Source organism: Protomyctophum parallelum, assembly GCF_964188405.1.
Source record: "Protomyctophum parallelum genome assembly, chromosome: 1".
Classification (NCBI taxonomy): domain Eukaryota; kingdom Metazoa; phylum Chordata; class Actinopteri; order Myctophiformes; family Myctophidae; genus Protomyctophum; species Protomyctophum parallelum.
Genome location: NC_139697.1, coordinates 85,229,667 through 85,247,070, shown reverse-complemented (window position 1 = coordinate 85,247,070; position 17,404 = coordinate 85,229,667). Strand labels below are relative to the sequence as shown.

Sequence of the window (17,404 nt, the reverse complement as noted above, 5' to 3'; positions counted from 1 at the left end):
AGACCCGAGGCCAATTCTACAAATGTATTCTAAACTGTTTTGTTTTCTGAAAAACTTGTATAGTGGTTCTCAAACTTCTCTTGTCAAGGACCCTAAAATGGTATGTATTTGGCAGCTGACCCCATCTAAAAATATTTTGTTCCAGGGACTCCCAGAAGCAAAGATATGATACAAATATATTCAAAGATTTGCAAAAACGTGCAAGATTTTTCAAAAATAGCGGTGACGCGCTATGGGCTTGTATATCTGCACTTTGAATAACTAAAAATCTAAAATGACTCAGTCTTTCGCAGTTTTTAATGGGTCAAGTTAGACTAAAACAAGAACGATAGATGGTAGGGATAGTGGTATGACACGATGCACAAAGTCTGTTAATTGAACATTTTATTGTCACTCAGTATTTATTTCAACAGGACAAAAAAAAAAAATTGTACATTTGTACCACTTTTGTGTTTATCAAACATTTGGAGGTCCATTTCCTGTGAGCATACATGAAAACAAGAACTTTAAAGAAAACTAATGGTTCAATTTGCAGCCCTCTGTAACACTGCTGTGTAACAGATATTAAACACTATGGCTTGTGCCTACAATCAAATATTTTTTTCCTTTCTCCATTGGTTAAATATAATTTATGAACAGTACTGTACATTAAAAAAATGAATTACATGGGTAAAACAGGTCATGGAAAATGACAAAGTTACAACTCTGGTAACCACAAATGTGCTTGTAAAGTAAAAGCAAAACATATCTACACTTTACCAGAAGAAAAGAGGCTACTGTGATCTATTTATATGTTGAATTTACAGTGTACATATTTACATCCATCCCATAACACTATAGTGATGAAAGGGCTGCTAACCTGGCTTTTGGAGGCCAGTAGAATCATACCATTTTACCAATGAATGATTGCTAGAGCTCTGCTGTGATAGCACAATAAAAATATTTACATAAAGCTAAACAACAGCAGATTTTTCCTAGTCTGGAACACCTCCCCATATCACAAATGGGATCGAATAAAAAAGTTAAAAAAAAAACAGTAAAATCCTCCATGTTACATGTATTCGTTGGTAACTCTGATAGTGTGCAAAAATGTACCCTTATGGGTCCGTTTGGTTACATTTGTACACTCTCAGAGTTAAGTTAACACTCAGGATCTTATTGTGCAAGTTCTGTACAACGTCAATAATGTTTGTGTCCTCAGCACGGGGCCGAGGCATACAGTGAGCTGGGTTTGTTCTCATGCTCTGTCAGTTTGAGAATAACAACTTTCCGCTGGAGCTGCTTGGCTGCCGGTGGCTTGGGGTCGTCGGCCACTACAGGTGGCTCCGTACTCTCAGTAGCAGAGTCCTGGCAGTCCAGTGGCAGCTCCACGACTCTGCTACTCTCAGTAGCAGAGTCCTCCTGGCAGTCCTGTGGCAGCAGCAACGTAATAACGTCTGTGTAGCCACCTTGTACTGCCAGGTGTAAAGGCGTGAGGCCCTGTTCGTCCGATCCACTTCCACCATCGGGACAGTGTAGGAGGAGCTCCTTGACAACTTCACAGTGCCCACCCTCTGCCGCCAGGTGGCAGGGGGTACGTACAGCCCGGTTGGTGCTGTGAGGGTCTGCCCCTTCTTCGATCAGCATCTTGACTGTGGGCAGGTGGCCGCGCTGGGACGCTAGGTGGAGAGCTGTGAGACCGTGGGAGTTCTGAGCCTGGATGTCTGCCCGGTGTTTGACCAAGAGACGGGAGGTGCTAGTGTGTCCCGTCTCAGCCGCTACATGGAGGGGCGTGTTCAATCCTGCCGATGTCACGTGGACAGTTGCCCCAAGCTCAATGAGGATACGTGCCACTCTGTACTGCCCCCTCTGGGACGCCAAGTGTAGAGGTGTGCGCCCGTCTGTCGTCTGCGCATCCACGTCGGCACCGGCCTGCTTGATGAGGAGCTTAACAATACCAAGGTGACCCTGCCAGGCAGCTAGGTGAAGCGCTGTCCAGTTGTCCTTGCCCTTGACTCGGACGTCGACACCACGGCTCAACAGCACCCGAACCACATTCTCCTGGCCATGTTGGCAGGCAACGTGGGCGGACGTGCGACCCTGCCCGTCTGTCTCATTGATGGCAGCGCCCCGGTCCAGCAGCAGGCGCGTGATGGCCTCGTCTCCGTTTTGGGCGGCCCAGTGCAAGGCCGTGTACTGGTCCTCGTCCTTGGCGTTGACATTGGTGCTGCGTTTTCCCAGCAGAAGTTCCGCGAGGGGCTTCAGCTGCTTCTCGGTGGCAAGGTGGAGCGGAGTGGAGCCACGGTCGTTGGCCAGGTTTGGGTTAGCGTTGTTCATAAGGAGGAATTTGACCGCCTCTTCATTAGACAGGGTGACTGCATGGTGGAGCAGGCTGCCTCCTCCGTCCAACAGAAGGTCAACATCCTGAGGCTGGAGGATCTTCATCAGCTTGGCAATGTCTTTGGTCCTGATGGCCTCACACAGTTTCCGTTTCTGGACCTCAGTAGAATCTAGACAAAGGAGAGAGAGGATAGATTATAGATCTGTGATGTAGAGTTTTTGAGGATGCAATTATGATCTACATGGCAATAGTTCTATTTTTGAGTGGCGCTAGCTTTGTCTGTTTCTGTCCGTTTAGCACGGAATCTATGGCTTTGATTGGCTGATGTATGATTACGTTCTCGTCATCGTACGTCATCATTCACGATGAAAAAGGCTCCGCTCACAAGTGTGATATTTATAGTTATATTCAGGGGTGAAAATGGCTTGAATTTCTTGCCGGAACTATACCCCAACCTTCATTTGCTCATGTTGTGTTTGTTTTCCTCACATTTATGCATGAACACATACTGTACCGTTATTCCTGTACAGTATGGTTTAGAAATTACAAGCACATATCATGCATTGAAAATGTTTACAAAGAACTTGACACAAAACTTCAATATCAATTTCAAACTCAACAATTAGGTGTACAATTAGGTGTATTATGTGTACAAAAAAGAACTTCCATATGAATGTCAATATGAAATGCAATTGTTATGTTTCTTTGAAATGAAAAATTTAACTCAACTAAACTAACTATGCTAATAATGTGTCAGCCTGGGCTAACCACAAAAATGTTTAGCCTAAATTCCATTCCAATTCCTGTTCCATCCAACATTCTAATTTGTCTCCGTCAGTGCTCCTGATGTCAATGTACAAGTATTTTCTTGTTGGACATGTGCCAAAACCTGCAGGTTAGCTTCCCCCTCTTCTTAACGGTACAGCGTGCCGGCACGGAATCTTTTTTTAGCGGAACGCCGCACCGGCCGGTTCCAGCCCAATTTCACCCCTGGTACATTTTCAGTGAAACAAGCAAAATCGAAGGATCTCATCTATCAATCTATAAATGCACAGAATCTGTGTGTGCATCTGTCTGCCAGATATGTCCGTTAACCATAGGACCTCAACTTTAAATAAATTTGTTGCGTGTATCGCCGTCGACGATGACCAGAGGGAGTGCATTGCCGAGTGGAAAGACAGTCAGAACATCGTCCAGAAACTAGTAATGTACAATACATAGTAATGATGTCATAGACTGGCTTCCATGTACAATGAGAATGGGTAAAAACAATGTTCCACGTGCACTGACAATGGGTACAACAGGTACAGCGTACCGGAGGGGCATGCGTACCCAACGGTATCACCCTAGTAGAAGTGGATGTGAAAATAGCCTTTGGATTTTGTAGTTAAGAGAACCTCATAACTGAAGGTTTTGACCGTTTGCACCATAGTCTAGCAATCTTGGTTTTCACACTTTTTTAAGTTATATATTCATTTCATATTGGAATTGATTGTCATTCTGGTTTTGTCTAATGGCAGCATTTACCATATGTGTTTTCTTTCTCAAAGGAAAGAGTAATGGAGTCTTGGGAGGAGAAGGCTGAATCTATTGAGGAGATTCCCGACAGCCTCTTGGAGGTGTTTTCTTTGCTATGGCAGCAGTCCTCCTTCACGCGGTCAAAGCTCCTGGAGATCCCAGAATCCACCTGGCTCAACAGCTCCGATAGACTGTAGTCTTTTTCTGGCAACATGGCTGATTTGGGCCTCACTGGTCTGTTATCTTTAACCTGTAGAGCATACAGTACATTTAGATTAAGACACCAGCTTTTTCATATCAATTATATTATAAAAGAAATGAAAAGCTCAGGAAGACGACAGTTTCTTGAACCAGTTCTTTTCGTTTGTAATTGTCTCCACCAGGCCGAAGGCATGTGGGGAGAGTATGTTTTGCACTCCGTCCGTCCGTGTGTCCGTGTGTCCGTGTGTCCGTGAACAGCTAATCTCGGCCACCGTTAACCCGGTCGATGCCATATTTTGCACACACACTCCCTGGATGCCAACCATGAACCTCTGCCCCAAACTTTCCAGAACGGCCTGTTATAGCGCCACCAGGAGGCCGCTTTGTGCAAAACAAGTTTTTCAATGCCATATTTTGCACACACACTCCCTGGATGCCAACCATGAACCTCTGCCCCAAACTTTCCAGAACGGCCTGTTATAGCGCCACCAGGAGGCCGCTTTGTGCAAAACAAGTTTTTGCACAGTACACCTACAGATTTTGTCCAAACATCACGCAAATTGGTACACAGTCTCTCTAGAGCCATTCAACGAAACGGGTCTTTCAGATTTATCAGACTCCATCCTGATTGGTTAAGATTGGCTTCCAAACTTCACAGGAGTGCTCAGTTTCAAACAAAATGCTGCAAATCATGAACACATCGCGTGATTTCCGTGAAATTGTGCACCCACATTCCCACTAGGCCGAGGACGAAATGCCACATGAACAATTTCAACTCAGCCTCAAGGTGGCGCTATAACTGGCCGAAAAGTGTTTTTACCTCTAACTGCACGGATCTGTGGATAACCTGGTGGAGACCTGTGCCCGGAAGGGCACTTTTTCTAGTTTATTGTGATTCCGGAGCAATAATTTGGTCATCGGTCATTAGGAGACCTCGCTGGTCATCAAGTTACTCAGGAATGCGACAAAAACAAAACAATCTCCATGAATTCACGGGTTCATCTGGTGTGTAATTGATAGAAAATAAGTAATTTTTTGGGTGAACTACTCCTTTAAGTTATTCTATACGGCTATGCAATCCCTCGTCGAAACAAATAACTATATTTACATTATAGGCATTTGTCTGATCCGTTCACCCAATGTAATGACTGAGGGCAAGTTCCAATGGGTGTTTGTTCAATGATGATATTGAGATAAATCATCTATGAAGTTGAACTGAAGATTAACTATTAACTGTCTGTGAACTGACTGATTAAAATTCAGTCTTAGTCACTTCAAACCAGAAGTAGTACAGCATTCCAAAATAGCTCAACTTCCTTCCACAGACTTGTGTCCTTCAGTAACACTTGCCATTTCTTGCAAGGGAACATTTGTGCATTTCTAGTCACGTACAACAAACACACCGGATATGGCAAAGAGCACAGGTTGATCCCGCTGGTCTACATTCTTCAGGTCTGATGCAACTGTTTGTCAGGATCAAACATTTACCATATGACATATGGCCATATGAGATAAGCAGCCAGAATATACTGCAAGTTTGCATAGTTATATCATAACATGTTGATGAGAGCACATGCATGCTGCTATGAATGTATGAAAATAAAGCGGTATTCAGCTAAAAGTGGAGAACAACTACTAAGACGTTGCTGCCATCACATGAGCACCATAGAGAGATTGTGTACACCAAGCGGTTATGATTTCAAGGTTGAAATATCATTATTATTACAATTATTATTATGTTATGACATAACAATGATAACCACTTAAAATAACGTTGTTGGGAGTTAAAGGGCTTTCATTGAACAGCAGGGATATTAAGTGGTCATTATATTCTCTTTTTGACTAAAATTTTAGGCATTTAGCAGACGCTAACAAAAAACATGGCAATACATCAAAACATAAAAAAGTCATCATGAATCCTACGTAAGCTTAAGAACATAACAGTGGAATATCCATCTAAGGAAACTATATGTGTTTACACTATAGAGTGCTATGTCTACATAAAGTGCTATTTACTGTAAGTTACATAAGTTGAGCCTGTGCATACGCCTGTAGGACTCAGAGGTCGAGCCCAGGGCAAGTACTACGGCTACGACTGTCTGAAGGTGCGTTTTCAGACTGCGGCGGAAGATTGACTACAAGAGCAAAGTGTCATGAAACGTATTTCCCATATTTGTTTCCAGTCACTACGGCTCAGTTTCAGATAAGGTTGTCAGGATAAAGTCTGGGCCCTGCTCAGGAGGTGGTAACTAACCCTGAGTTCTGGCAATCCAGAACTAGCGACTTGTGCTTTTTAGTTTCCTTTTTTCTTTCTTCTAAAATATCTAAAATAGTAGATACTGTATATAAGCAGAGCCTTTTTTGTATGATTTAGTTTTTTGTTATGTACCTGCCCCTTCAGGGCTGGTTCTGGTTATCACGTCACAGGTTCTGGGTTACACTTCATAGTGGAAAAGAGCCATACCTGATCATTAGTGAGGCCATTGTAAAGGTTGGGCTCCGTCTCTGGGGTTGGAGTCTTGGGCTCATCTTGAGGTTTGGAGCAGAGCTCCTCAGCTTCAGACGTGATCTCTGTGGGGAGATGACCATTAGCAACTCAGTGGTAAATAAAAATGTATTTTAGTGAATTAAACCTACTAGACCTTACCCGTTGTTGTGAATATATAAACAGCAATACAGTGTGGGTAATGCGATGTAATAGATCACATTACTGATTGGGAGGTAATTGTCCTGTCTCGCTATAGCGCACGTAGGCTACGCCATCGTAAACATAGCGGATTTATCCCCCAAAAAGCATGTTTTCGCAAATAAAGTTAAAAGATTCCTCAATTGCGGCGCCCCCCCAGGGATGAAAATGGAATTGCTTTGGGCTCTCCACCCTCGACATGGGGATACAATTTGGGGTGGATTGGACATTTTGTTTGTGATTTGTATCATTTTGTGTGAAACAGGCCCCTCCCACTAACCTTGGAAGACGATTACAGCCGAACGATACGGACTACGTATGAAGATTCTGCCTGTGGTGTTTTAATCGGATAGGTGCAGAAAGCATGTGTAAAGCTTTGTGTGAGATTTGCACAAAAGCTGTAGGTGAAAAAGCAAAAGGTGTGTTTTGAAAAAATGGCGGAAGATTTATCTTGACGCAAATGGGCGTGGCCTATATGGGGAGATGTGCGATGACCCAAGGAATCCTGGGAACGTGAAATTTTACGATCTACGGTTGAAGAGTTATAAGGCGAAATGTAAAGTGGGCTGTTGTAGCGCCACCTGATGTCATTATTTATTACATTCATTTTAATAATTATGAACCTCCCCTCCAAGTGTTGTAACTGTAGGTCCGTCGGTTTCTGAGAGAAAAATACTTGAGAGTTTACGCATTGTCCCATGTAAGTGGATGGGAAATTTTATTCACTTATAAATGAGTTAATTCATAAATTGAAAAAAGGGCTTTGTTAAGACCTCCGTAATATTATGGCCAATGCCTGTGTGAAAAGTCAGAGCGATTGGTGCAGCCAGTGAGGAGCTACGACAGTGTTTCAGTGTTTCAACACATCGCACCGTGTTACGTTGTGAGCTTGTAGATCCGCTATTTTCACTGTTTGTCATAGGACTAAGTCTAGGGATTTATTGGTTAAATCAGTGGTTTACAAAGTGGGGTCTGGGGGACCCGCACAGGTCCTTAAAACGGGTTCTGGGGGGGGGGGGGGGGTTCCTAGCAAAATTATTAATATTTTGGAACCAAAATGGACACATACAGGTTTAAAAATGTGACAGTGTACAAATGGAATAAATGGTCCATTCAGTTATGGAGTCAATGGCTTAATTCATACCAAAAAAGGGTCCTTGAAACTAAGAGGTTAGAGAATCACGGCATTAAATGAACACTCATGATCTTCCAAGTGTGGTGAAGTGTTTCTCACCTTGGAAGCTAGGTCTTGCATCAGGGGAGGTAGCCCAACACCGCTGCATGAGACCCAGGAAGCCGCTGCAGGTCAGAGGTCGACAGCGTGGTACCGTGCCCAGGTCCGGCCGCACCCCTTTCACCACCTTCACCATGATCTGAAGGATGTTGTTCTCTCCTAAGACAAAAAGATGCCATTATGATCATGATCTGAAGGATGTTGTTCTCTCCTAAGACAAAAAGATGCCATTATGATCATGATCTGAAGGATGTTGTTCTCTCCTAAGACAAAAAGATGCCATTATGACCATGATCTGAAGGATGTTGTTCTCTCCTAAGACAAAAAGATGCCATTATGATCATGATCTGAAGGATGTTGTTCTCTCCTAAGACAAAAAGATGCCATTATGATCATGATCTGAAGGATGTTGTTCTCTCCTAAGACAAAAAGATGCCATTATGATCATGATCTGAAGGATGTTGTTCTCTCCTAAGACAAAAAGATGCCATTATGATCATGATCTGAAGGATGTTGTTCTCTCCTAAGACAAAAAGATGCCATTATGATCATGATCTGAAGGATGTTGTTCTCTCCTAAGACAAAAAGATGCCATTATGATCATGATCTGAAGGATGTTGTTCTCTCCTAAGACAAAAAGATGCCATTATGATCATGATCTGAAGGATGTTGTTCTCTCCTAAGACAAAAAGATGCCATTATGATCATGATCTGAAGGATGTTGTTCTCTCCTAAGACAAAAAGATGCCATTATGATCATGATCTGAAGGATGTTGTTCTCTCCTAAGACAAAAAGAGGCCATTATGATCATGATCTGAAGGATGTTGTTCTCTCCTAAGACAAAAAGATGCCATTATGATCATGATCTGAAGGATGTTGTTCTCTCCTAAGACAAAAAGATGCCATTATGCAATTGCTTAAGAAATAATTACAATATCGTCGCTCTCGGGTGGAAACCTTGTATGTCCAAAACTTACTTTTCAGGAAATTATGGGAAAACAAACCCTGTGTTCCAATGGATCCACTGTAGCTATTATTTAGCCACAAGCACTTTTTATTTGTTAATAGTATTAACTAATAGAAGTAAACACTCACTCTCAATTTCCAAATCTGTCAAATAGTGAAAATAGTGATGCGTGGACTTGTAGATCTGCTGTTTTTGCTTAATTTGTGCAACAGTTCTACACAACGAAGTATGGCATTAATATACGAAAATCCATTAAAAGTTCAAAATTGGGCAGATACAAGGTTTCTGCCCAACAGCAATGCTATATGGATCGTATAGTTTGTGCAGTGGCGTGCACAGATAGACACTAGGGGGTGCTAGCACCCCCTGCCCTTTTGGCAATGTGCCTTTTTTTTGTACCATGTACACTGTACAGTATGTGGACCATGGTGACATTGATCAATTATTGATAAAAAGCTTCCAATATATTATTTAGGCCTCAAGATCTATAAATCTCACACTATTAAGCAACCGGCTGGTTCCACGCACTGCACAAGGTGCCCTTTTTTCACTTGAGCACCTGCCCCTCTAAATGTCTGTGCACGCCACCGAGTTTGTGTGTACAAAGCCATGCACAAATAAAATGTGAATTCTATTGGCATTATGGAGAGACAACATAAACTAGGGTTGGGAGTGTCCAGGATCAATATTTTTTTTTTTACTTTTTTTTTTTTTTTTAAGATATTTTTTTGCGGCTTACGCCTTTTATTGATTTTTTGAAGGGACAGACAGTAGGCTGACAGGAAACGGGAGAGAGATGGGGGGATGACATGCAGTAAAGGCCGTGTCGGGCTCGGGAGTCGAACCCGCGGCACACTGCGACTGGATTACCAGTCCGGTGCCCAGACCGTTACGCCACGGCCTGGGCCCAGGATCAATATTGACCATCCATCTGGGCTTAACTTTATCACCCTCGTCCTGAGAGTTCAGATAAGGTTGTATGTCGTTTCCCACGGGAGCAGCAGTGGAAAAGCTTTTTGTCCGGCTCCTCAGTCTGCTTATCGGGCTGCATGATCAGCCGTGTCAGTCATTCAAAGCAAGCAGGTAGATGGCTTAATAAAAGTACTTAAGCTCCCTCTATAGCCCTTATAACCTTTTGTAGAAGACGGAACATATCGAGGCACGTTTCTTTTTTTCTTCATTTTCCCACTTTCCTCCCAGTTTAGTTGTCATGCCAGTTTCCCCTTGATGTGTACGGTGTAGGGTTTGTCACTGCCACCCCCTACAGGTGGTCATGTGGGAGGGTGTAGACTGTAGACAACCATGTGTCCCCTCCAATACACATGAAGTCTTTTCATCTTACTCACACACCATTCCTCTCAGTTTCGCTCCATGTTAAACAGGCACCCTCGACAAACCATTTGTCTTCCAACCTGCCAACACAGCCAATTGTGTTTGTTGGGACACCTGGCCAAGCCGGATGAACCGTGGAGCATTCAAACCACTGTGGTGGGCAGGAACTTGACCCCTGTGCCACCCGGACGCAAGGGGCCTTTTTCTTACTGTGTCATTAAATCTAGAGCAGCAGAAGTGTTGCCAATGCCACCCTGGCTACCCTACCTGAATGATCCACAGCTTGTGCTTCACAAAAGGAAGAAAATTCCTCTAACTGTAATGCCACCTGATAACCCTGGGAAACAAACCACTCCATTTGCCCGCCTATTATGCCTGACTTTCCACCTGTCGGCCCTGGAATTTACTGGATAAACAAATACAGCAGCTGTACACACACACACACACACACACACACACACACACACACACACACACACACACACACACACACACACACACACACACACACACACACACACACACACACACACACACACACACACACACACACACACACACACACACACACACACACACACACACACACACACACACACAGACGCACGCCTGCATTGTCAAATACTGTACATGCACTTTCGTTCTTAATACAAATAATATTTATTTGTAAAGCACCTTTCAAGAACAATGTTACGTGCAATGTAAGTGCTTGACAGAAGAATCCATAATAAAAAACCAATGTATACGAAAAACAGAATAAATAAAGAAATACATTCAAACAAAAAATAATTACAAAATTCCTAGAAGAATAATTTCTCTTTCCCCGGCCGTCTTACCTTGGTAAGGTTTCTTCTGTGTGAGGATGCCCCAGATGACAATGGAGAAGCTGCAACAAGTGGGAGATCATACAGTTATTCAGACAATGACTGCTGGAACATCAATATGTGACTGATATATACAGTATTTCATATTCAGTCATACTAAAAACAATCACACAGAGGTTTTTATGGTTATTTTTAACAGTACAACCACCTACAAAGTAACAAAAACTAAAAGAAAAAAGGATTTAGGATTACCAAAATACTTATTTATGGTGAATGAAACAGTCGTACAAGTATAAAGTAACGGCATATCATAGAACGGCATATCATAGAATGTGTATTCACTGTATCACGATATACTGTATACGATCTCTCGGAAAAGGCATATTGTGGAGACATTGCATCTTCGACGATATTTATCGGCATAATCTCCCACCCCTACACAACACACTGTCATGCACACACGCATGCAATCCCATACAGTACATACTGCTGAGACCAACCTGTAGACATCATGCTTAGTGTCAGAAACTCTGTCCTTCTCAATGATGCGCTCTGGGGGCAGGTAGGCAATGGTTCCACAGAACCCATCTCTACTGATGTCATCAGCCCGCGACAGGCCATTCCACCGCGCCAGGCCAAAATCTGATATCTGTGAGGGAGGAGATCAGATAAGATCTTCAAACACATCCTGGCTTTCCCATAAAAACATCGACAACGATGACTAATTCTGCACGTTCTGTGAGCAGCCCTCTGTGAGCAGCCCTCATTTTATGCACCCAGTGACATGAGGGCAACCCAGCCATGTCCTAGCCTGTAGATGCGTTCCTCTTGTGAAAGGAGAGGCCCTCCAAAGTTGTGTGTAGGCGTGCACACACACACACTTGCATGTGCGCACATAGCCATAGAGAGACAGAATTGACAGGGCCTGTATGAATCCTGTCAGAACAGGTCCCGGTGAGGTGTTTACATTCAGGTATTAAAGTAGAGAAATGATGGTTCCCACCCTCTTTGCCCTCCCTACAGCTCCTTCTAGCTATTTAGAGGTTGGATGGAGGCTGGGAGACACCTTTCTGCCCAGAGCATGAGCAGGCTTAACAAACCACCTCACAGCTGAGATTCCCTTTAAAAAGGAGCTCTAAAAACAGATTCTAAGCCAGTGTGGTAGGCTCACATGGGCTTAAGGATTTTGCTCCTGCGTTTAGAGATGTGGTTGTAAAACACCACAACCGTATATTAACTTTACAAGAAATGCATTATGTTTTGTCAGTTGTTACACTCACAAGATAACCCCCAGTTTCAATATTTGACCCTCCATTTTCAATCACATTGACCAGTAATAAAACATTTATTGCAGCCCTATTGTAAAGGACATCAATTCACCCTTTTAAAATTGGACTGGTTTAAGGACTTATATAAAATCGAAGCAAAGCTGAATGTTAAATCGGTCCAAATCACACAAGTGAATGCAACAACATCACTTCAACAACAGGATCAAGTAGAGCTGGAGCCTGAAGTCTAAAGTCATTTTGAAAATACAGACAAACTCTATGTTCCTCCATTTGGTAAGCGTTACATTTTCACAAGAGCATGACTCAACACAGTATAAAGTATGAGGTAATCCACCTCTGAGACAATTCATTCATCTCCACTGCTTGAACCCTGGTCCCCATTAAGTGGCTTTGCCAATAAAAAATAGCAACTGGACAAGGTGTCGTGTAGCTTGTAGATTTGCTATTTTCGGCAAAGATATTTATTGTAGAGCAAAAATATAGAGCCCTGGGGGTCAATGAAGTATAGGGTTTAAGAGGTTAAAGGAACCAATGCATCTTCTTCCTCAGCAATCATTGTTATGTAATACTTCCCATGTTTCTAGCTCAGTGGTACACATAGACAAGAACCCAGAGAGGGATACAAATCATATTATTTTATTGATGTTATCTCCGCCAGGCCGAAGGCATGGCCAAGACTAGACTATGCACCCTGTCCATCCGTGTGTCCATCTGTTTGCGAGCAGCTATTCTTCGGCACGGTTGGCCCGGTACCTGCGAGCACACACACTTCCTGGATGCCAGAGCAGAACCTCTCCCCCGAATTTCTAATATTCAATGTTTAAGCAAAACAATTCTTTTTAATATTTACTCCTACAAAATTTGTTCCAAAGGTCCACCAAATCGGTACACACTAAAGGTCCCCACACACGGAGCGTGTTTTTGGGATTTTTTGCAGCGTTTCTCCATCGGTTTTCCAAAAAACGCGTCCAGTGTGCAACCACCTTAAGATCAACACAGAACTGTTATAGCGGCACCAGCAGGTTGATTTTTGCAAAACACATTGGAACAAAATGCCTCAAATCATGAATTTCAGTCTGATTGCCTTGAAATGCTTAAGAATGAAATGACACCCTTTTCACATTGGCCTATTATAGCGCCACCAGGAGGCCACAATAACTTACCTGACCTGGCAGAAACCTGTGCTCTAAGGAGCACATTTTTTCTGCTAAATTTAGATAGGAGTGTGAGTAGAGACCGGAAGCTGGGGGTAGAGAGAGGGAATGACATGAACATCACACAGGTCTCCAGCCAGAACCGTGCCAGTATGCGGTTGAACACACTATCCGGTCATCTACCAGCACCAGGCAGCACACCTTTTATGCACAGTATACATTGTAAGACTACCTATAACGTTGAATAAAATGATTTAGAACAAAACAACTGTACCTTAACGTGATAGTGAGCGTCCAGTAAGATGTTGGCTGGCTTCAGGTCTAGATGCAGCAGGGGTGGGTTCATGCAGTGCAGGAAGTTCATTCCCACGGCTGTCTCGTGGATGATGCGGAAGCGGAGCTCCCAGGGCAGTGGCTCCGTATACAGCAGTGTTTCCAGAGAGCCAGTTTCCATATATTCCATCACCAGGCCCTGTGGGTCTCCACAGATCCCATATACAGGCAAGATATAGCGGAACTTAGCAGCCTCCATCTTCTTGGCTTCCTCTAGCAGCTCTTCTCGCTCCCTGTGATGGACACCAATGTTAGTTTGGGCTGAGGCTCTACAAAGCTTTAGGTTGAGTCTGAGGCCAACAGTGCATTTGAAAGTCACAAAAGAAGCTCCAGGAGGTATTTATATTTAACGCAAAATATATCAGAACCAATAATCGACTTAATTTTGCTCATGCAGGTTAATTGAATTATTAAGAAGCAGGTTATATATATATATATATATATATAACACACACAGGGTTTCAAAGTCAACACTTGTTCACTGACTTGCAGTATTATACCTTTTGATTCAATCCAAACGCTGTGTAGCGACCAAGCTTCAGCAAACCACCTGTGCATACAAAATGTTGGCTACAGGGAATGTTACAGGTGGTAGGAAGTGACCCTTGTCAACATGAATAAACCAGTGCTTCCCCAAATATGCAGGCCATAAGCAAAACTGACTGTATGACTGCTTGTTAAAAACAAGGTCTTAATTATATCCCCAGCCATGCCTGGAATGCATCAGGAGAGTGCCATAAACTTGAACAGGCCTCTTGTTCTTAGGCCTCTTGCTCAACCTTTGCACAATTCCCTTTATCAGACTCCCAGACGGTCGTGCACACAGCCTGGCATACAACAAAGGTAACACAAACAACAGTATGGGTCTCACCTAGACTGGGGCAAGACAGATCAGCAATGATTATATCATGCACAGTTTACTTTACAAAGTCAGTATGCTTTGCAAACTGCAGCCCACTGCAGACACGAGCAACCGTGGCACCATTCCTGAGAAGTAAAACATTATTTATACCATAAAGAAAGCTGACACGGTCACAATGTGCACTGTGTGTCAGACTTCTCACTCATGGGACGGTCAATTGTCATTTTAGTTCCTCAAATTCTACAAAACCAAATGAAGCACATGTCATTACATCCAGCACGACCAGCAGCCATGATTCATGAATAATCAAAAGGTGTGGATTAAGGACAGTGGGCAGGCACTGTTTTGCTAAATCCCCTGCTTTACCCAAAGCACTCCTCAGTACCAAACAATGCCCATGTCTTTAGCAGAGAGGCCCGGTAAGACCGGTTTTACAACTTCAGTCATTGTCTCTGACTGTGACACAGCGGCTGTCTCCAACCCAAGCAGACAAAGGTTGCTTTCAGTCACTGTGGTGTGTGTGTGTGTGTGTGTGTGTGTGTGTGTGTGTGTGTGTGTGTGTGTGTGTGTGTGTGTGTGTGTGTGTGAGTGAGTGAGTGAGTGCGTCCAGGGGGCAGTGTACTGCCTATGTACTTTGCAGATGTTTGGAAATGATAAAATCTCTGGTTTAGGTTCAGTGGATGCAAAGAGTGGAGCCACAGGTTAGGGAAGGATGTCAAACCTCTTAAGAGGAAGATTAAATCTGCCTTCAGACAGTCTAATAGTTGAATTTCACCATTGTTTTGTTGTAAGATAAGCGACAAAACAAAGACTGTCACAACTTCAAGAAACAAATAATTTTCTAGAAAAGGTAAAGACAAATGATGCTATTTGAATATGTAATGAACTAGTGGAAGCAGTGGGCTGCATAAGCGAAGTGCAAGGAAGGTTAAACGCAACCTGATCCACTTCAATGTTTTCAATGCTGCAAAATATCTCAAATATCTTATCTATGAGGACCAATGCCGATAAAGTGCTCCACATTGTAAGTCCACAGTCTTCCCATGGGCAATATGGGCATACGTTTTCACTTAAAGAGAAAAATAACCTGGAAATGGTAGAAAAAAACAGTAGACTGTGCTGATGGACCTTCTTAAAAGTGGGAATGCTGCCATCAATTAGTAAATTAATATATTTATTATAACTTTTGTAATACTTTTGGGGGCTTTTCTGTCTTTATTGATAGTACACAGTGGAGGTAGACAGGAAACAGGGAGAGAGAGACAGAGAGTGACATGCTGGAAGGGTCCTGGGGATCGAGATTCAAACCCATGGCATGCCGTCAGGCTGTGTTACAGCGTTGTGTGATATGCACCTGGACCGCTAGGCCAGCGGGCACCCCGAATGCAGCTTTTACTATGGTGTAGGAAATGCAAATGTCTTAGATCTGCAATGTTTGCCATTTTTTACTAAAGTGCCCCTTTAGAAATGCCTCTGACCCCCTGACATTCTCTGCATGTTCCTGATACTTAACTTGTTCACATGACGCAGCAGGTCAACCACACAGACTTACAGCTGACAACTCCCCCCCACACACACGATAATTTCACCACAATTCCAAAATATGCTCCATTTTAAAAGATGCAAGCAGTAACAAATGTTTTCCATACTCATGCATACCTTATTCCACTACATCCATTGCAGCATACCACAGTGCTGTGCAATGTGTAGTGTTGCCTAAAGATAAAGAGTGGCTTGCTCCTGGTTTTAAATCCCTAATTTAAGGGAGCCCCTCCCGGGGCAGAGCTGGTGGTTAACATCTTTGTAGATAAGAGAAGCTCCTTTGAACCATACTTGCATGCACTAGGTGCATTGAAAATGTTAATTTGTAAAAAATAAAAATAAATGACCCCAAGCAATGCAGACTTTCTCTTCAATCAGAAATGAGAATCCTCTCAATCATTCCAACAACAAAGGAAACATCTGGAAAATAATAACAGAATATCTAGACGCAGTAGTTTATTTGCTTCTCAACTTTTCTGCCTCACTATCACTATGTGTTCTGACTAGAAATGAGTATGAGTCATGCATGTAGCGTTCAAGGACACGGTAAGAGTGGATTACTTTTCACCCCACAATCTTTACCACCACAAACAAGCTTTTGTCTGTGTTGCCATAGAACAGGTGATCAAATAATAAGCCTGAGATGGTGGAACAGTTGAGAATGTATATGCTGCCTACTCACAGAGCACATAATAAAGTGGTAGTAAACAGAAGTGTGACTGTGTCCGTTTAAATATAGGCCTAATAGCCTAAATCACACATAACCCTTCACACAACTCATAATAAAAAGCATTCTCTAAAATACTGTACATGTAGCCAAAGCTGCAGATTAACAGCTGTATCACTTACTTGTCATCCACATGAAGGCATGGAGGACACTTGATAGCCAGCCATGTTTTCCACTGTACATGTCGGACTTTGTATACTTGTCCAAAGCCACCAGAGCCAATCTTTTCCCAGCTGCCAAACTCAGAGGATTCAAATGTCCTCAATAACCCCATGTTTGGCAAATTAACATGGGGGGAGTCCAGAACATCCATATCCCTGTTTGGAAAATCTTCAGTCCTGTTCAAAGCTTCAGCCCTTTTAGTCGTCTTCAACACACTACCAGTAGAAATGAACATACACACTAACCTGCCTA

At 43.0% G+C, this 17,404-nt stretch overlaps 1 protein-coding gene across 1 annotated transcript; it reads right to left on the bottom strand.

The window, feature by feature from the left end:
* Positions 1-373: 373 nt before the first annotated feature.
* On the bottom strand, positions 374-17,404 carry ripk4 (receptor-interacting serine-threonine kinase 4). Its single transcript, XM_083789227.1, has 8 exons — positions 17,113-17,404; positions 13,801-14,092; positions 11,584-11,732; positions 11,096-11,145; positions 7,960-8,118; positions 6,504-6,610; positions 3,848-4,088; positions 374-2,489 (listed from the first exon to the last, which is right to left on the bottom strand). The coding sequence occupies exons 1-8, from the start codon at positions 17,385-17,387 to the stop codon at positions 1,198-1,200; spliced, it is 2,565 nt and encodes an 854-aa protein (XP_083645353.1). The 5' UTR covers positions 17,388-17,404; the 3' UTR covers positions 374-1,197.

Bases quoted from the DNA above. Each gene is read 5' to 3' on its own strand.
- ripk4 (XM_083789227.1), bottom strand. From the start codon at position 17,387: ATGTTCATTTCTACTGGTAGTGTGTTGAAGACGACTAAAAGGGCTGAA. The intron at 11,733-13,800 runs GTACAGTTGTTT...CCTCCCTCACAG, and splicing joins ACGCTCACTATCACGTTAAG to ATATCAGATTTTGGCCTGGC. The intron at 6,611-7,959 runs GTGAGAAACACT...ATCTCCCCACAG, and splicing joins TGCAAGACCTAGCTTCCAAG to AGATCACGTCTGAAGCTGAG.